Below are 19,221 nucleotides of genomic sequence, written 5' to 3' on the forward strand. Positions count from 1 at the left end.
GGCTAGCGCAGATAGCCCTCGAGTAGCTTTGCGCGAAATTCAAAAACAACATCCGCTTGTGTTCATTCATTCATTATGAATTTTAAATTTCTTCCAGTTTGTCCAATAAAAACATTTTCACATTCATATGATATTTTATAACAAATTTTTTCATTAAGTTTATTTTATCTTAGTTATATTAAGAACTTGGCTAACTTTGTTTATCAGTTCATATGTTGGAAAAATATTTATTTGTTTTTCAATTTTTTCATGGCCCGGCATGGCAGTGGTTAAGGTACTCGACTCGTAGTCTGAGGGTCCCGGATTCGAATCCTCATCACAACAAACATGCTCGCCCTTTCAGCCGTGGGAGTATTATAAAGTGAAGGTCAATCTCGCTGTTCGTTGGTAAAAGATTAGCCCAAGACTTGGCGGTCGGTGGTGATGACTAGCTGCCTTTCCTGCTAAATTAGGGACAGCTATCACAGATAGCCACCTTTGCGCGAAAATTCAAACAAAGAAACCAAAGAAATTTTTCATTATTTGACAAAATAACCAGGTATAAATGACAGTATCAAAAATGATTTTGTTACTTTTTTGTAGCAGGTGGTTTTAACTTAATATTTTTATCCGTTTTTCTTAGTTTGTTAACAGCTCTGTCAACAACAGTGGGATTAAATCCTCTTTCTACAGCTATGTGCTTAATTAATAATAACTAATTATTAATATTATCCTGTTTACAGCATAATATTGGTATCCTATCCTGAGAGTAAAAAAAACTAGTAGTTTTTAAGATTTAGTGTGACAAGATTGTTGATGTGGCGTAATGGTTACAGGGAAAGTTTTTTAATAAATAATAGTTTCCAATTTATCCTTATTTCTACTTACTAAAACATAAAAGCTATATTTACCAAAAATAGTAGGATTGAAGTTCACATTATAACACCCCCACGGCTGAAAGGGCGAGCATGTTTGATGTAACGGGGATTCGAACCCGCGACCCTCGGAGGACGAGTCGAGTGCCTTAACCACCTAGCCATGCCGGGCCTAAATTGTTTTTACCATGCCGCCATATCAAAAATGTGTCAACAACATATCTTGCCAAAACTTCAGGTTTTCCTAAAGCTTCAGTTTCAAAACCGTCAAAAAAAATTCAATAACAACAAAATAATCAACCTTCAACACACTTGTCATGAAAACTAAACAATTATTAAATATTACGTCACAAAATAAAGTAAATAATAACACTTACTCTAAACAGTTTTGTATATCCAACAATTGGTTATATGCGATCACTTAGCTTCAGGGATCGAACCTGTGTATTATAAAGTAAATCTTGTCTACAGTTCCGTTTATCTCTCTCTCTCTTTCTTTATTTGTCCCTCAGTGACCTTGTCGGTAAACTTGAGAGTTTATAACACTGTCGATATGAGATTCGTTTCCTATGGTGAACACGTCGCAGACAGTCCATTGTGGAGCTGTGCGCTAAACAATGACTCAGAAAAGGACTAGTTGGATTCATTTTGGTATCTTATGTGGATGATTTTATAGTATAAATTATAGTATAAAGTCTTTTTCTGACATGTGTTCCCTCCCACCTCTCCCAGTGGCTCAGACCTATAACGCTAAAAATCAGGTTTTGATACCCGTGGTGGAAAGAGCAAAGATAAACGTTTGATAAACTTTGTGCTTATGAACAAACGTGTCAAGAAACCGCAAAAACTGACACGAGTTCATCATTAGTATCAATTGATACTGACTCACGTTCTTTAATACTTTCAAAACAGCAATGACTATCCTGATGTTTCAGTGTTAGCAGATCACACAGTTGGACGTAGTGAAACTTTTATTTTGATTTTACTGTACCACGTGTACTGAACATTATTCGGTAAAGTTAACTTCTGTCAGTTTGCTTTATAGACTAATCCAATCACCCTCAATTGTTCCACCGCTCTAACAACAATATACCACTCTGGTAGGATTTCAAATGAAAGAAAATGAAAACATCCGCATTACACTCTTAGAGTAGGCTGCAATAATACACCTGCCATAATTAACTGCACCAACACTGAAATAATTTCAGTAAGCTTACAAAATACAGAACTGATTCATAATACAACTTAAGTGAAATAATATTACAGGCATTCGATATTGAAACGGAACGACATTCATCATGATATGACCATAACAAAACGACCTTCATCAGAACATAATCACAACGAAACTTTCTTCATCTTGATATAATTAAATTCATCCACTGACTGTAGAGCATCGATAACTAATAAAATATAACAAACTATATAAGTAAAACGTGTGTAATAAATCACATTAGATATAATTTTACAAAGTGTGTTGCTTATTTTAAACCATTGTCAAAGTGGAGAGATATCATTCAGATATAATATTACATAAATTTCTTCTTTCCTTTTCTTAGGTCTTCCATTATTAATAGTCGGTATCACAGCTGGGATTAACTTTGAAGAATATGGTTACAAAAACAAACTGTAAGTATTGGTCCAAACGGTAATTTTACGAGCTTAAAATGTTACTATACATTACTTACAATATATTTCTTATTTTTTTCAGTGTCTCACTCATGAGGACAGTGTTATTTATATTATTTTTATCTTGTTATTAAATATAATACTCCAGGAGTTGTTGAATACGTTATATTTAAATGAATTTGAACACGCAAACAAACAAGTAATTTGAAAATACAACCATGGTGGAACGGAATGATCAGAACTACCTTTTGATATCATTTGCCATTGCATAGGTAATATGATATGACCATTTTTAAGAAGAATATTTATGTAAAGTCCCTTTCTAAAAGAACATATCCATATATTTACATCATAAATAAGTATTCATATTTGGAATTTTGGAATTATACCTTGAGGAGTAGGAAGAAAAAGCATATGGATCAACGTGAGATCCCAGTGGCACAGCAGAAAGTCTAAAGGTTTATAACGCTAAAAAACCAGAGTTCAATACCCAAGGTGAGCACAACACAGATCGGTCATTTTATTGCTTTATGCTTAACTACTAACAAACAATCTACTTCGGACACCAGGACTGTCTAGAAAGAAACTTACAGCAAGTCATACATCAGCTATGGTAAGCAAAATTTAGCGTTTGTAACAGGTGAGAATCCACGAACACGATGTCAATAGCAAAAGCCGTTCGTATGCCTCAAGCAACAGTAAAAAACATAATCAAAACAGTTCTCTGTTTGGAAAATTGACTTAAGTCAGATGTTCATAAGTTGTTTCCACGACATGTTCATTCAATAATTTCACACTTTAAGCATCTGGAAAATGAAGCGCATATTCCTGCCATTCCATATGAAGACGTACCGGTCAGGTAGCTTGTCAAAGAACCTATAGAATTCTGTGTGATTGGGCTGTTGAAATGAGGACTTAAAACCATTATTCCTCGTACACTGGTTTGATTATGGAAAGCTTGTAGTGAAGTGTGATGTTCTTTGGACATCTCAGGCGTGCGATGGAGCCTTTTGCAATGGAAACTATGTGGCAGGACCATTATCAATATGCATGGTAATCAGATGGAATAAGACTGGATGCGGTGACATAAACTGGAAGAACGTAGTGAGATTCCAAAATTGGTTTAATATAATGTATTCAACCTCTGTTTAGTATTTTTATTTAAAGGTAAGTTTATTTCCAGTAGGTGGGTTCTGTGAATTTCTTATTTTATCCTTCACTGCGACAGATGTGATTAGAAGAAACTTTGTAAGTTAACATATAACGATGAATTTCATTGCCAAATTAGAACGTGGTCTGTACCAAACTACCAAATAAAGAACATGTCTTTTGTATATTTCTCTAGCTGTATGCTTTCTCCAGCCAACCCTTATACTTACTACATTTCCTTCATGGGTCCTTCATGCATCATTCTTCTCGTCAATCTCACAGTATTCGTAATGGTCACTCGAGTACTTTTCACGCCTAGGACAAACACCACACTTGAAGTTCAGGACTATAGGAGTAATTATACAATCATCGCTGCCCAAGTTCGTGGAGCTTTCACTGTCATGACTCTCTTGGGAATCACGTGGGTCTTTGGAGCCTTGGCAGTTGGTGAAGTCAAACTAGTTTTCCAATATGTTTTCTGCATTGCTAATTCTCTGCAGGGTTTCCTAATCTTTCTTGTTCGATGTCTACAGTTTCCAGAAGCAAGAAATGCTTGGATTCAACTGCTAGAAACAGGAACTTTCAAGAGGTACCGTGGTGTTGCTATGCCCAATAGCTCTTGGTATACCCATTCAAATCCCATACGTAAACAGTCCTACAGTCTTTCTGCAACAGACCACGTGTTGAACAGCACCAGTAGTACCACAATGAGTACAATGGTGCAGTGGAATCAGACCCAAAACAAAGGTACATCGAATTCCAATTTACCACAACTGCTCAATATTATTAAACCGTTGACAGAGAACAACTTAAAACAAAAAAAACAATCGTATCTTCCAAACAGTAGAGAAGTCATCATGTGTCCACATCATAGTATTATCAGTCTTTCATCAGCCGACGATTCATCGAATAGTGACCCATATGCATCAATTGGATTTATTGATGAAGACGATCCAAGAAATGGTGAAGAAGAGAAAATTTCAGGAGATGAAAGTGGCTATCAGTCATTAACTCCAAAGTCAAAATTTCTTTGTGACATTTCTCCGGATGGCACTGCTGACGAAGTAACAATCTCTGACTCAGAAACCTCAAACAACTTGAAAAGGTGTCACTTTAAAGGTTGCAGTAAAACTAATATAGTGAATCATAGCAAAGTCAGTGATGATGAAATAGCGAGGAAAGACGTGAAATAGGACTCTGTTCAATATTTGTTAGACTATCCTAAAGCGCGTTCCAAGGACTTAAAATTAAATGACTCTCCTAGCACTTCCTCGCTTGGATAGTGGAAAGTCTTCGGATTTACAACGCTAAAATCAGGAGTTCGATTTCCCTCGGTAGACACAGCAGATAGGCTGATGTGGCTTTGCTATAACACACACACTTAGCAGATGTGTGAAGCCGAAGAACTTTCCTCATTGCAAAACATACTCTTACCCACTCGACAGGAACCCAACAATCAAGTGTGAGAAATGCAAACTGTTACCCAAGTGGCAGAAACTAAACAATAAAGAAGTGCAAATAAAACATCCTTACTCACGTGGCAAGAACCCAACAATAACGAAGTGCAAGTAACACATCCTTACTAAAGTGACGAGAACCCAACAATCACATGAAAGTAACATATCCCTACCAACATAATTTACAAAACAGTCTTGCTGACCAGCTCACGCAATACCGTTCCTCGAAGAATTTCTCTAACCACGTAACTTTTTAGCATAAAAAGAAGTGTGAGGGCGCTGTAAACATCTTATACGTTTTCTATAACTTACAAAACAATCTTATTGGCCATTTCACTTCTGTAGCGTCTTCAAGGAATTTATACCAAGGGTGTTTCTATAACCAAATGCACTTTGTGGTTTAACAAGTTAATAGTTGAGGGTGGTGCGAATATTAATATGGTATTTAGAGATGAAAAATCAACAGCTGAATTCTACCGATCAAATCATGAAATAGGTTCTGAAACTTTTAGTTATTGTCTTGAAATACACCTACTTTTTAACTTTAAAGACATTATTTGCTTCTTCAATTATTAAGCAAATTCATCGTGAATATCTGAACCACACATATATACAGTGAAATAAAGGCATTTAAAAGAGTTACGTACAGGGCGAATCATAACAAATCGATGCCATTACGGTAGTATGGTTTATTAAATTTGCATACAAAGTGAACCATATAATTTTACCCCTTTGAAAAAGCCCATTACACTGCCCCAAAATTGCTCGAGAACAACAATAACTAAAATGAGCTGTTTTACTGCACAGGTTTTATATTAGACACATTATTATGTTACGACCAACTCTAATTATAAATTGTGATCTGGTAAACAATAATTTATAAAACATTCTTATTGACCATTCCATTTCTACATTAAGAATTCCTAAACTATGTGGAATGTTTGGTTTAATAAATTAACACACGAGGGCACTGCGAACATTCTGCTAGTTTTTTATGCCCGATTAGCTTTCGTCCAACTTTCATTTAACTTACTTTTCTGTTAGACAAATAGTAAGGGTAATATGTGTAAAAGTTAATGAAAAGCCGTAAACTTGAGTATAAGAGTTCCGTCTTTGTTTTAAAGGACGATCTCTTCTTACCACGGGTATCTAGTAGTATAAATCATCAGACATACCACTGTGCCACTGAGGGTATCTTCACTATCGACTATATTTCTTATTTATCAGAGTGTTAACAAAATAATGTTAAATGTAGCTGGTAACTTATAATCTAGGATAAAATACAATATTTTAACAGTTATAGTCTTGAAAATTCTGAAACATATCAAACATATTTTAAACTTGCTTATTTGCTCACAGACGCTTGGATATAGTGCAAGTGTGTAACAAATCCAATGTGTGTGTTTTCTAATAACAAAGCAAACATCGAGCTACCTGCTGAGTCCTCCGAGAGGAATCAAACCCCCTGATTTTAGCGTTGTAAATCCGTAGACTTACCGCTGTACTAGCGGGGGACAACAAATCCAATACTGTCCGAATTCCTCTTTGATCATAGTGGACATGTGAGTTACGTAATCTCGACTACAAAAAAAAAGCCTACAGTGAATCTGTTGAATATTACTTTCAGTTCATAACATAGTTTGTTAAGTACGATAAAATTTGAATTTAGAAGGGACTTTGAGTCACGCCAACAAATGATTGCTTGTTGTTTACTGGAGAGTAAAACCACCTTGGGCTATAGCTTTTGTGTCTTCCAAAGGGGAATCAAACACCTGATTTTAACACTATGAAGACGCGCTCGAAACTGATTACACGAGAAGAAAAAGTATTTTTCTTAAGTTATAAAAGGAAATATGGAGAAAGGAAATACATTTTTTCAGCATATCACGGAGAAACAAAGCTAAATTAATATTTTCGCTGTATTTATTGTTTATAGATGGTATATGTGAATGTATCAATAACTGCCAGTTGTGTTCCAATAAAAATTTTGAATTAATATCTTAATTTGATTTATTTAAATATCATTGTTAATCATTTTCTTTAGGTAGAAAATAAAACACTGAGCCAAATATTGAACAGAGAATAATTTATTAAAAAAAATAGTTTTTAAACTTGACTTTTTCTAGTACTTGTCTACGTTGTTCAGCTTTCTTATGAATTAAAATGGGTTACGAAATAAAATAGATGAAAAATATCAATCAGGTGATCTAATTAAAGACGAATCAAAACATGAAACAACACCAGATTTTCATGTTACCATTCTATATAAGTTGTACATCTACTCATTTGTTCAGTTTTACTCATCTATCTTTGGCAGTTACACGCTCATTTAATACAATAACTAACTTACAAACAATTAGTCCACAATTAACAATAACAACAAAGTAACAAACAGCTTTTGGCCCGGCATGGCCAGGTGGTTAAGGCACTCGATTCGTAATCTGAGGGTCGCGTGTTCGAATCCCCGTCACACCAAACATGCTCGCCCTTTCAGCCACGAGGACGTTATAATGTGACGATCAATCCCACTATTCGTTGGTGAAAGAGTAGTCCAAGAGTTGGCAGTGGGTGGTGATGACTAACTGCCTTTCCTCTAGTCTTATATCGCTAAATTAGGGACGGCTAGCACAGATAGTCCTCGAGGAGATTTGTGCGAAATTCAAACCAAAACAGATGCAAACAGCTAATTACCTATGACAATAATAACTGACTTACAAACACTTAGTTCCAAATCAACACGATTTCAGAGAATACCCTAGCAACAATAATAAGTTACTTGCAAACACTTTGTTCCACATGAACAAGAACAACTAATTTACAAACAGTTAGAAATCAATCAACAATCACAATTAACTGATAAAAAAATTAGTTCCCAATCAACAAGAATAATTAACTGATAAAAACATTAGTTCCCAATCAACAAGAATAATTAACTTATAAAAACATTAGTTCCCAATCAACAAGAGAAATTAACTTACAAACAGTTAGTTCCCAATCTACAAGAATAATTAACTTACAAACAGTTAGTTCCAAATCTACAAGAATAATTAACTTACAAACAGTTAGTTCCAAATCAACAAGAATAAATAACTTACAAATAGTTAGTTCCAATCTATAAGAATAATAACTTACAAGTTTCCAATCTACAAGAATAATTAACTTACAAATAGGTAGTTCCCAATACAAGAATAATTAACTTACAAATAGTTAGTTCACAATCAACAATCAGTTGGTTATCAACAGAATAATTAACTTACAAACAGTTAGTTCCCAATCTACAAGAATAATTAACTTACAAACAGTTAGTTCCAAATCTACAAGAATAATTAACTTACAAACAGTTAGTTCCAAATCAACAAGAATAAATAACTTACAAATAGTTAGTTCCCAATCTATAAGAATAATTAACTTACAAATAGTTAGTTTCCAATCTACAAGAATAATTAACTTACAAATAGGTAGTTCCCAATCAACAAGAATAATTAACTTACAAATAGTTAGTTCACAATCAACAAGAATAAATAACTTACAAACAGTTAGTTCCCAATCAACACGAATAATTAACTTACAAACAGTTAGTTCCCAATCAACAAGAATAATTAACTTACAAATAGTTAGTTCCCAATCTACAAGAATAATTAACTTACAAACAGTTAGTTCCCAATCAACAAGAATAATTAACTTACAAGTAGTTAGTTCCCAATCTACAAGAATAATTAACTTACAAATAGTTAGTTCCCAATCTACAAGAATAATTAACTTACAAACAGTTAGTTCCAAATCAACAAGAATAAATAACTTACAAACAGTTAGTTCCCAATCAACACGAATAATTAACTTACAAACAGTTAGTTCCCAATCAACAAGAATAATTAACTTACAAACAGTTAGTTCCCAATCTACAAGACTAATTAACTTACAAACAGTTAGTTGTCAATCAATAATAATAATTAACTTACAAACAGTTAGTTGTCAATCAATAATAAACTTACAAACAGTTAGTTCCCAATCAATAATAATAATTAACTTACAAACAGTTAGTTCCAAATCAACAAGAATAAATAACTTACAAATAGTTAGTTCCCAATCTACAAGAATAATTAACTTACAAACAGTTAGTTCACAATCAACAAGAATAAATAACTTACAAACAGTTAGTTCCCAATCAACACGAATAATTAACTTACAAACAGTTAGTTCCCAATCAACACGAATATTTAACTTACAAACAGTTAGTTCCCAATCTACAAGACTAATTAACTTACAAACAGTTAGTTGTCAATCAATAATAATAATTAACTTACAAACAGTTAGTTGTCAATCAATAATAATAATTAACTTACAAACAGTTAGATCCCAATTAACAATAATAACTAACTTACAAAGAGTTAGTTACAAATCAACACGATTAACAAACCTACAATTAGTTAATTCCCTAGCAACAATAACAAGTTACTTGCAAACACTTTGTTCGACTTGAACAAGTACAGTTAACTGACAAAGTTAGAAACAAATCAGCACGAATAATTAACTTACAAACAGTTATTTCCCAATCAACAATAATAACAGACTTATAAACAGTTAGTTCCTTATTAGTAAGAATAAGGCCCGGCATGACCAGGTGGGTTAGTGCGTTCGACTCGTAATCTGAGGGTCACGGTTTTGAATCCCGGTCACACCAAACATGCTTGCCCTTTCAGCCGTGGGGGCGTTATAATATGACGGTCAATCACACTATTCGTTGATAGAAGAGTAGCCCAAGAATTGACTGTGTGTAGTGATGACACACAGTGATGACTACCTTCCCTCTTGCCTTACACTGCTAAATTATGGGCAAAAGAAACAGTAAAAATAACAAACAGAAACTGGTTATCCTACATTATTCGCTGCAAATAACGCGTGAATCAAGCGCTTTAGTTGATTTAACAGTCGTTTGTTGGTTTTAGAAGTTTGTGTGAAACTTTACAATGGTTATGTGTAAGCAAAACCGTGTGCAGTATTGAGCTGATAAAAGGAAAGTAGTAAGTGAATAGCATCGAACGTCAACTCTTTAACTGCTTTTATAAAATAGCGTAATATGACCGTTACTCTAAGAACACTCGTTGGATTCAAATTACAGAATGATTTTTTCGAAAAGAGACGTGAACAATGAACCCTCTGATTTACATACCTTGTCTATTATTTTAATATATGTGGTTTTCCTCTTTGTTCTTCAATTGTTTTGTTTATTAAATTATCAAGAAAAAAGTTCAAGTGATTTTATGACGATTAAAGTCGATCCTGTAATTATTTTTGTGCATTTAAAAGTACTACTTATCACAAAGTGTGTATCTCATATTACAGACTTGCCAAACCTAAACCCTTAAATCATCGACTTACTAAATTTAACTCTCAAGTTATCAGTTTGATAAATCTAACCCTCAAATTGCCAGCTTGCTAAATCTCACTCACAGATGATCAGCTTGTTAAATTTAACATCAAATAACAGACTAGCTAAATTTAACCCTGAAATTACCAACTTACACATATATATACATATATCATTTGCAGCTGTTGTCATACACATATTACATCTCAGTAAATAATTTTACGATTTTACCTGGTACAACACTCTCTGTAGAAAAATTGTTGGAATATCATAAAACGAAATCAGTAGTTGTTTTTTGTAAATTAAATTACATAGAGAAAGCGTGCTGTAATGAATGAAATTAACTGTAATAATAACGGTTCGTTGTAATTAAGCAAAAATGTTCACAATGAGCTATACGAGGTCTCTTCAAAAAATACGCGGACTGTTTGAATTGCGCGGCTCCAGTTGGTTCCAGGGGAATCCGCTTGGTGTCGCTAGGTTCGCACAGATCAGCTAATTACGACGCCATTTCCCGATTGCAGATATCTTCATTTGTGTATTAGCTACGCGATTTTAAGTGAAGTGCGATTTTTTCGTTTGGAGGATTTCAGAATGAATGACCTGAAGGAGCAACGACTTGCTGTGAAATTTTGTGTTAAACTTGGAAAATCTGCGACTGAAACTTTTGCTATGCTTAACACGGCTTACGGTGATGTTGCTATGAAGCGTACGGCATGTTTCAAGTGGCATGAACGTTTTAAGGATGGTCGACAGTCCATTGAAGATGATGAGCGTCCTGGACGTCCTTCCACGTCAACTGACGACCCACACGTCGACAAAATCAACACCCTGGTGCGGGCAAATCGACATCTGACTGTCAGGAAGCTTGCTGAAGAGTGTGGGATATCAGTTGGATCTTGTTACGAGATTTTGACCGAAAAATTGAAGATGCACCGCGTTGCTTCAAAATTCAACCCTCAGAACTCGTGAGTTTTTGGCCAAACACTCGATCACTGTTCTTTCCCCCTCCCCTACTCACCTGACCTTGCTCCTTGCGAGTTTTTCTTGTTCCCCAAACTCAAAAGACCCTTGAAAGGAAGAAGATTTGAGACGATTCCCGAGATTAAGGCAAATGCGACGAAGGAGCTGGAGGACATTACAAAAGAAGCGTACCAGGACTGTTTCAACAAGTGGAAACACCGTTGGGATAAGTGTGTGCGTTAGGGAGGAGAGTACTTTGAAGGGGTCCCAAACCTGTAACTTCTAAATAAAGTACATTTTGTTTTATGACGTCAGTCCGCGTATTTTTTGAACAGCCCTCGTATGTGTTCTGCGCACCACGGGCATCGAAATCCGACTTCTACCGTTGTAAGTCCTCAGACATAGCGCTGTGTCACAGGAGGGAAGGGCAGTATTAATGGTAGTTGTGTTAATTTTCTTTTTGTATGGCCCATATGTTTTTAGAGTCGCTGAAATCGACAAAGACACGACACACAAACAACTTGTTGAATATGTAGCTTAAGAAAACATTTTTTTTAAAAAATACAATGGAAGCTGAGCTCTGCTGTTTGTACTAAGAGTTAAAAACCTTAACCCTACTCCGTGTCATCCAGATTCTAACTAATAACAGCAGAAACACTAGATTCCGTTCTTTCGACTTTGGTATTTTTAAATGATGATATAAATCCGTGAGAGCTTACGAATACATCCGGGTGTTATCTTTTTTTTTTACCTAAACCTAAATAAAAGTCCATGCAGAAGTAAAACCAACTGGTGACTGGCGAGGCTAAGAAACAGTGTTTAAGGGATCGGGCCATAATGACATAGTTTATTGCACTTTGTTCTTAGTTGGTACCTGTGACCTTGATTGCTGTACTCATGCATGTGTAGGTAATTCGTTATTACCACCTCAGCTCTGTTTGAAATCAAACAGAATGATAAGTTGTATTTTTTTTGTTTTTTTGTTGATGCAGATGTTGTTAAGATCTAGTAAGTTTGCGATATATCTAGAACAAGGATTAGATATAAATATAGTGAGCCATTCAGTAAGATCAGTACGTTTGCACAGTGCATTGTAAAGAAAAGTTAGAGTTAACAAAACAGAGAGTTGTTTTCTAGCCGAAAGAGTGAATCAGTCAGTGTGTTTTCAGGGAAGTGTTACTTGTGTGGTCCCCCGCTTGTACAGCGGTAAGTCTACGGATTTATAACGCTAAAATCAGGGGTTCGATTCCCCTCGGTAGACTCAGCAGATACCCGATGTAGCTTTGCTATAAGAAAACACACACACACTGTTTCCTGGACGAATCTTCAATTACTGAATGATCCAACTGTCTAGTTCTAGCTGGAATATGGGAGTTCTTGCTCGAAACTACTAGATGGATCGTTAGGTCTTCAGCCCCAGAATTACCTATTGTCTTGAAGAAAAATTATTTTGGCAAACTGTTAAGCATAAATCACACATCAGACTATTCTTGTTGTGCCCATTACAGGGTTCAAACTCTGAATTGTGTGTTATTTCCCTTTTTCTTACCACTGAGCCACGGAAGGGGTCTAGTTGTTAAGGGGCCCATGAATTTCTTGTGCACAGGAGTGATAAACAAACAAACATTGCAATTAATCCCACTAATACTGCCGTCAATCTTTTAAATATGAATGATTTCACTCAGTCTGTTGTAAGTTCTTTGCTTTGACAATACTGGGACTCCCATTGTCTACTGTTTACGGAAAAAAGAATGACAGCATAGTAAGCTAAGAATTTTCTTTCAAAGGCATCATCTATACGTAAAATAAAATCATACTGTAATGGAACTTTTGCTTATGTGATACTGGAAAAACATTTTTATTACGTGATATGCAACCTATAACGACACGAAATTTGTATCCTGTGTGCATGGAGATGTGCAATAGGGGCGAAGTCACGATTTTCCGATTTCGCCTCCGTTTCCAGTCACGAAGAACTTTATTTTTCTCAATTCTCAGGATGCAGATATAACGTCATGAATACGTCACACGCGGATCTAATGCAATGGTGCCACGGGTAATCGACTAGTAATATATATTCGGGTGTAAAATTTTAAATTTCTCTTCTATTACTGTAGTAGAGACCCGAGTTCAAATCCTTGCGATAGCACAAACGTTTTTCCGCATTTTAAGCTGTATATGCGTTATAAGAGTGACAGACAATCACTTTACGTAGATGCTACTTATTGGCTGACTGTAGCAGCAAAATATAACTATACGTAAATGTCAAAAACACGTAAATATGAAGTTTTAAAGAAACTTAGTCGAGTAAACAAGAGGAAGTGACGTTATAGACTTAATGAAACTGTATTTTACACACAAACACGACTGATGTCTGAATGTATTTGTGCAATTTATAGCCTTAATTTAATTGTTACGATCTGTTTATGTATGCAGTTGTTATAGTAACTGTAAAGCGTTATCCGTCAGATATTCTGGTTCAAAAATCACTGTAACATAATATTATCAACTGAAATATGTTATCCACTATTTTTGTTTTATAATGCAAAACTGCACAATAGGCTATGTACTCCGTGCCCATCACAGGGATCGATTCCAAACTTTTTTGCTCCTTAAACCTCCAAACTTACCGCCGAGTCATCGAAGAGATTACAATCAGAGAAAAATGATTGAATGAGAAATTTAGTCAAATATAAACAACCGTAAGCTAACATTTTGTTAACCATTCAAAATAATCCCATCTTATAAAACAGCTGTCGCGTTAATACTGATTCCTTTCTGTTCCTTCTTTGTTTTGTAACTTGCGCCCGTAAACAGGCTAATCGAAATTTATTGGAGCGAATGTTTAGTAAGCCGGTAGATGTGACGTCAGGCGAAATAAGAGCGTGTTAGAGCGCAGAAGAAAACAATTAATAGTTGGCTAATTGGCGGAAAGAGTTTCCAGTACGATCTTCACACCTAGTTTGGTTGCTGTAGCTTCTACTAGAGGGCAGTATACATCCTCACGTTCGTGTTTACTGAGTGCGAGCGTCGAGTCTAGTGTTCTGTTCATGTGCGATTGACGAAGCGTGACAACGGTTAACCTTGCTGCGATGGAAAATGGACAAGAGGTAAGCGTGACAACGGTTAATTTGGCTGTGAAGATAGATGGAATGGAGGTAGGTTCACTTTTCTACTCCTTAACGGAAGCACGCAGATCTCGCGTGCGCTCTAGCAGAGAAAGCGCATGTGCTGCATACACTAGGTAGCTAACGTGCTTATCGTGTTCCTCGTCTTATGTGGGACAACAATGTTCATTCTTGGGGTAGTGCGCCATTGCCAGTGTTACTGGCGGAGTCTCACTCAAGGTTACAACTATTGTGACCGTACAGAAATCAATGTGACTTCGACTCACAACGGATGAATATGTTCGGATAAGCGCACCATTTGATATTTCATATTCGGCGAAAACTAAATGATTTGAACATTTTCCCTCATAGAACAACAAGAACAAAGAAAAACTGAAACAGATTTATATATAAAAGTTACAGCTCGAACCCACAGAGAACAGTTTGGTTTATAAAACCAGTAAATTTCAAGCGATATATAAAATTAAACTTCATCGTAGCACTCACAACTTTTTCAGAGTAGACAACGTGAATTTTTTTCTGTGTCACCTGGTAAAACCTGAGGTGTAGGGCTTTCTTCTATTCAACTATGACGTCAGGCAACACGAGCGGGTCACGCAGAAACATAATGAGAGTATTAAGCGGAGAGTGCGGGTAGTTTTGTCCTGGGTTGAAGCTGGTTTGGAAGCTCTTTTCTACTATTACGTCACGTACTTTAGGAAAGGACCCTTGTCTACCCTAGACTCTATATGTAGAATGTTGTAATTGGTCTTTCACTCACCACAGTGAACCTATATTTTTATAGAATTTGATTAATACGAAGCTTTGCTATGACTAATTTATTTGTCTGAATTATTTAGTGAAACTGTTTAAATTATAGCAAAAATAAGGAATATGATTAGATTAAAAACAAAACTTAGTTTTATAGTCACAGTCAGTAGTACTTACATGCATTCACCATGTTGTGCAAAAAGCTTTGTGGGTGTCACAAGGGCGATTTTTACCATACATATTGTGTTGTATTATCATCTGTTTTACACCTGAACTTATAACTTTTTATAGCTTTACCGAAAACTTAATATGTGATCGTTTATTACTTACACAGAGCCTTCAACATACTCACTCAGTGTATGGCATGTATTGTTCTAAGTCACCACGTGGTGACATGTAATATCTATAACATTCTCAATTCGCTATGAAGTGATATTTTAAAACCTAAATACCCTCAGTTAGTAATTAATATCATGAGGCCTCAATGACCCTGATTCTCAATGTATTTCATGACAGTTTTGATTTTATTAGCAACATTGTCTCCAGTTGTGCAAGTTTGTACGAGTACTAAAAAGTTGCATTTGTTTCTGTCATAAACTTGCCCTTCCCAAATGATCGTTTTCCAAATCTTGAAATACTTCTTTGTCTTTGAAAAACTTTTAGATTGAGTGACGTCATGGGTAACAGAACTGTGTTTCGTCTGATGATTTTCTTTTGTTGTGAATAGTGATTTAAATTGCGCGTTATTTAAAAAAATATCGTTTGAAGAAAGTTGATGAAGATAGGGTTACAAAATCGCTACTTGTTTACACACTTTTCACTATCAACAGGGTTTGGTCCACATATTACATTGTATTGAGTAATTTTGTGTTTTTCAACTGTTGTAACATTCAATGTACAAAGGTAAATGAGAAAAATAACAACCGTGAAATTCCTCGTTTTCGAAATACTGAAACCTGAACAGTAATTAGAGAAACTAATTGCAATATTGGAGATAATTTTTGTTTTACTTTTTTCTGTTACTATAACCAACAAAGTCACGAACTCACGAGAAAATTGGTGTATAAACTGCTTAGAAAAATGTGTTTAAAAATATGATAAAGTTGACTGTGTTAAAGAAGCGAGCTGTGGTTCCGTGGTTCGGGTCCCGTTACCGCAGAATCATTTAAGTCCTAATGAAATCTAACTACTAAATCCAAAAGATGAGCCTCAAGTTGGCGGTGGGTGATATTGACTACTTACATTCTCTGTAGTCTTTCACTATTAAACTAGGGACAACTAGCGCAGATACCCTTAACGTACCATTGTGCAAAATTAAACAAATACATCTTGTCTTTTCACGAGAGTTAAATGATATTAAACATGTTTATTATGTACTATATATATATATAACAGGGAAAACAAAGGTTCACGCAATCTTTTACGGCTGTATTTGAGAAAAGTAAAAAGTTTAATTCACCTTTCATTTTCACCTGTTTTTCCCTTAAGCACCAAAAGCATTTTTTTATATATTTATCTGTTTGATAAACTACTCCCTAAACTGGATACTAGATGTAGCCTCTCTTTTCTAAACCTTAAACTTGTATCTTGTCATCTTCAGAATTTAGCACAAAGGAATTAGTAATCAGAGGCTGTTATTCTACCGATTACTCGGGTAACCTGATATGTTTCAATAACATCACCTCTTACCTTTCACCTTTCTTTTCTCAATTAGTTCAAAATCAGACATTAATTTATTCGTATAAATTAACTCTTCCATCCAGAATCATTCCAGTAGACTTTATCGGAATCATTTCCCATAAGTCAGTAGCATTTTTTACACAAGAGACCAAAACTGTACACAGTTTTCTAAATAAAGCTTAACTAGTTATTTGTATATAGAGATAATAACTGTACACAGTTTTCCAGGTGAGGTGTAACTATTGATCTGTGTAGAGATAATAAGCGTACACGATACTCCACATGAGGCCTAAGTAGTGATATGTATTTAGATGTGTGTGTTTGTGTGTGTTTTTCGTATAGCAAAGCCACAAAGGGCTATCTGCTCAGCCCACCGAGAGGAATCGAACCCCTGATTTGAGCGTTGTAAATCCGGAGACATACCGCTGTACTAGCAGGGGGCATGTATTTAGATATAATAATTGCATACATTAGTCCAAGTGAGGTCTAATTAAGGAACGGTGTAGAGATAATTAACCAATAAGGTTTATAATGAAGATGTGTATAACTATACTCTTAACTTCTGTTAGCTATATCGCTAGCAATAGAACTCTGCTTTGATAGTTTCAATGACTTATCTTGTTATTACAAAAATCGTTACACTACAAGGTTATTTCAACATAGATATTTTGTTATATTGAGAAAGAACAGCAAAAAAAAAGTTTATTTAAACAAAAGTAATCTAAAAGCATGTTATTAAGGTTGTTTAACTAACACTATGGCTATGGTTGGTGGTTTTGGAAAATGTTTGTTTCTATAGGATGTAAACCACGTATGTGCTCGTATAAATCCCTTGCATATCAGGCAATTATCTAAATGAACGAAGCAAAAGTTAACATTTTAATCAATGTCGTTGAACAATTGTCCGTAAATGTCCCGTAATCTGAGGGTCGCGGGTTCGAATCCGCGTCACACCAAACACCTTTCAGTCGTAGGGGCGTTATGATGTTCGGTCAATTCCATTATTTGTTGGTAAAAGAGTAGCCCAGGAGTTGGCGGTGCGTGGTGATGATTAGCTTCTTTCCTTCTAGTCTTACATTGCTAAATTAGGGACGACTAGCTCAGATAGCCCTCGTGTAGCTTTGCGCGAAATTCAAAACAAACCGTAAATGCCCACGTATTTTCGATAATTCTACTAAAAAGACAAAACCTAGTGGTCAATGAGTCGGACTATGGAACCAAGGTTCGCATCTCGGAAGCGAACATTTTATTTTATTAAATACACACAACTGTGTTCATGAAAAGATGAGTATTACATATATTATCATAGAATATACATAAGCATGAGGCCAACCGAATACACACAATCTTGTTCATGAAAAGATGACCACTGAAAATTAACATACAACACGCTTAATTTTGCTGAGAAGTTGTATTGAAAAACAAGGACTGAACGAGTCTCAGTGCTCAGCGTGCCTTGGATGTAAATTCGAGAATTCACAGTTTGCGCCTCGGTGCCCCATAAATGCACTCCAATTTAAGGAGCAGTGGATGCGCTGTAATAAGAGTAATGCCAACTTCCCACTACATATTATGTAAACGCTACTCTAGTTTTTGAATCAGACAATTTCGATAAAATTCTTTTATTTTCGTGACATTCGTGAAACTTTCCTAGCAAGAAACTTTGTCTTAAAAAGAGTATAATCGCTGGTCCTGTCGAACTCATTCCCTTGTTTTTAAAGTTGATTAGTTTCTTTCAAGCGAAACGTTTCAACAGTGACGCCAGAGTTTTACCCGTACTCAAGTACGTGTTGTTATGTAAACATATGTTTGTGATGAAAGCATAAAACAACTGCGCGTTTTGTAATTTTCAAGTGTTTAAATAAACTCCTTCGGCATACGTACAAGGACACATGTGGTCAGTCGCTCTGCGCATGCGTCCCTTGGAGATATCCGGTTGTTGCATATGTTAAAATAATGAAAGAGTGCGTGTTTTTTAACACTATGTTTCGCATAGTGAATACGTTTCTATTTTCAGTAAAATCTGATGTTGTCATGTTACTTTGTAACTGTCTTTCTGAAGAACCTAGGAATGTCTGAAATGTTGGACACAGATGTCTTCGGACTTCTCGACAGTTTTTCAAGGTTAGAGGAACCACACACACACAAAAAAAACTGTTTACTAAACAAGGGTTTATTGCAGAGTCATTGATTCCAGTAGGAACGTGATGAATCTGGACAAAGGTAAAATCAAATAAATGAAC

General features: G+C 35.4%; 2 protein-coding genes and 1 long non-coding RNA gene across 13 annotated transcripts in view; 2 read left to right on the forward strand and 1 right to left on the reverse strand.

Annotated features, from left to right (window-relative positions):
* The window catches only part of LOC143239936 (uncharacterized), a 52,943-nt gene extending 45,864 nt beyond the window's left edge, over positions 1–7,079 (forward strand). For both annotated transcript variants that reach the window (XM_076481604.1, XM_076481603.1), the window contains 2 exons: positions 2,414–2,483; positions 3,829–7,079. In XM_076481604.1, the coding sequence (XP_076337719.1) occupies positions 2,414–2,483; positions 3,829–4,825 (1,067 nt within the window). In that variant the 3' untranslated portion in view covers positions 4,826–7,079. The remainder of the gene's footprint in view (positions 1–2,413; positions 2,484–3,828) is intronic.
* The window catches only part of LOC143239938 (uncharacterized), a 106,786-nt gene that overhangs the window by 9,924 nt on the left and 77,641 nt on the right, over positions 1–19,221 (reverse strand). The window contains exon 1 of one of the 4 annotated variants that reach the window (XR_013021446.1): positions 15,035–15,056. The exons of the other annotated variants lie outside the window; for them this stretch is intronic. This is a non-coding gene — a long non-coding RNA (uncharacterized LOC143239938). Of the gene's footprint in view, positions 1–15,034; positions 15,057–19,221 lie in introns of those variants that run through there. 4 annotated transcript variants of the gene reach the window in all.
* Positions 14,390–19,221, forward strand: part of LOC143239937 (forkhead box protein P4-like) — a 79,663-nt gene continuing 74,831 nt past the window's right edge. For 2 of the 7 annotated variants that reach the window (XM_076481610.1, XM_076481611.1), the window contains exon 1: positions 14,390–14,530. In XM_076481610.1, the coding sequence (XP_076337725.1) occupies positions 14,513–14,530 (18 nt within the window). In that variant the 5' untranslated portion in view covers positions 14,390–14,512. Of the gene's footprint in view, positions 14,579–19,221 lie in introns of all 7 variants that reach the window. The other 5 variants (XM_076481607.1, XM_076481608.1, XR_013021442.1 and 2 more) reach the window with 4 other exon arrangements.

Source organism: Tachypleus tridentatus, chromosome 13 (genome assembly GCF_004210375.1).
Source record: "Tachypleus tridentatus isolate NWPU-2018 chromosome 13, ASM421037v1, whole genome shotgun sequence".
NCBI classification, from domain to species: domain Eukaryota; kingdom Metazoa; phylum Arthropoda; class Merostomata; order Xiphosura; family Limulidae; genus Tachypleus; species Tachypleus tridentatus.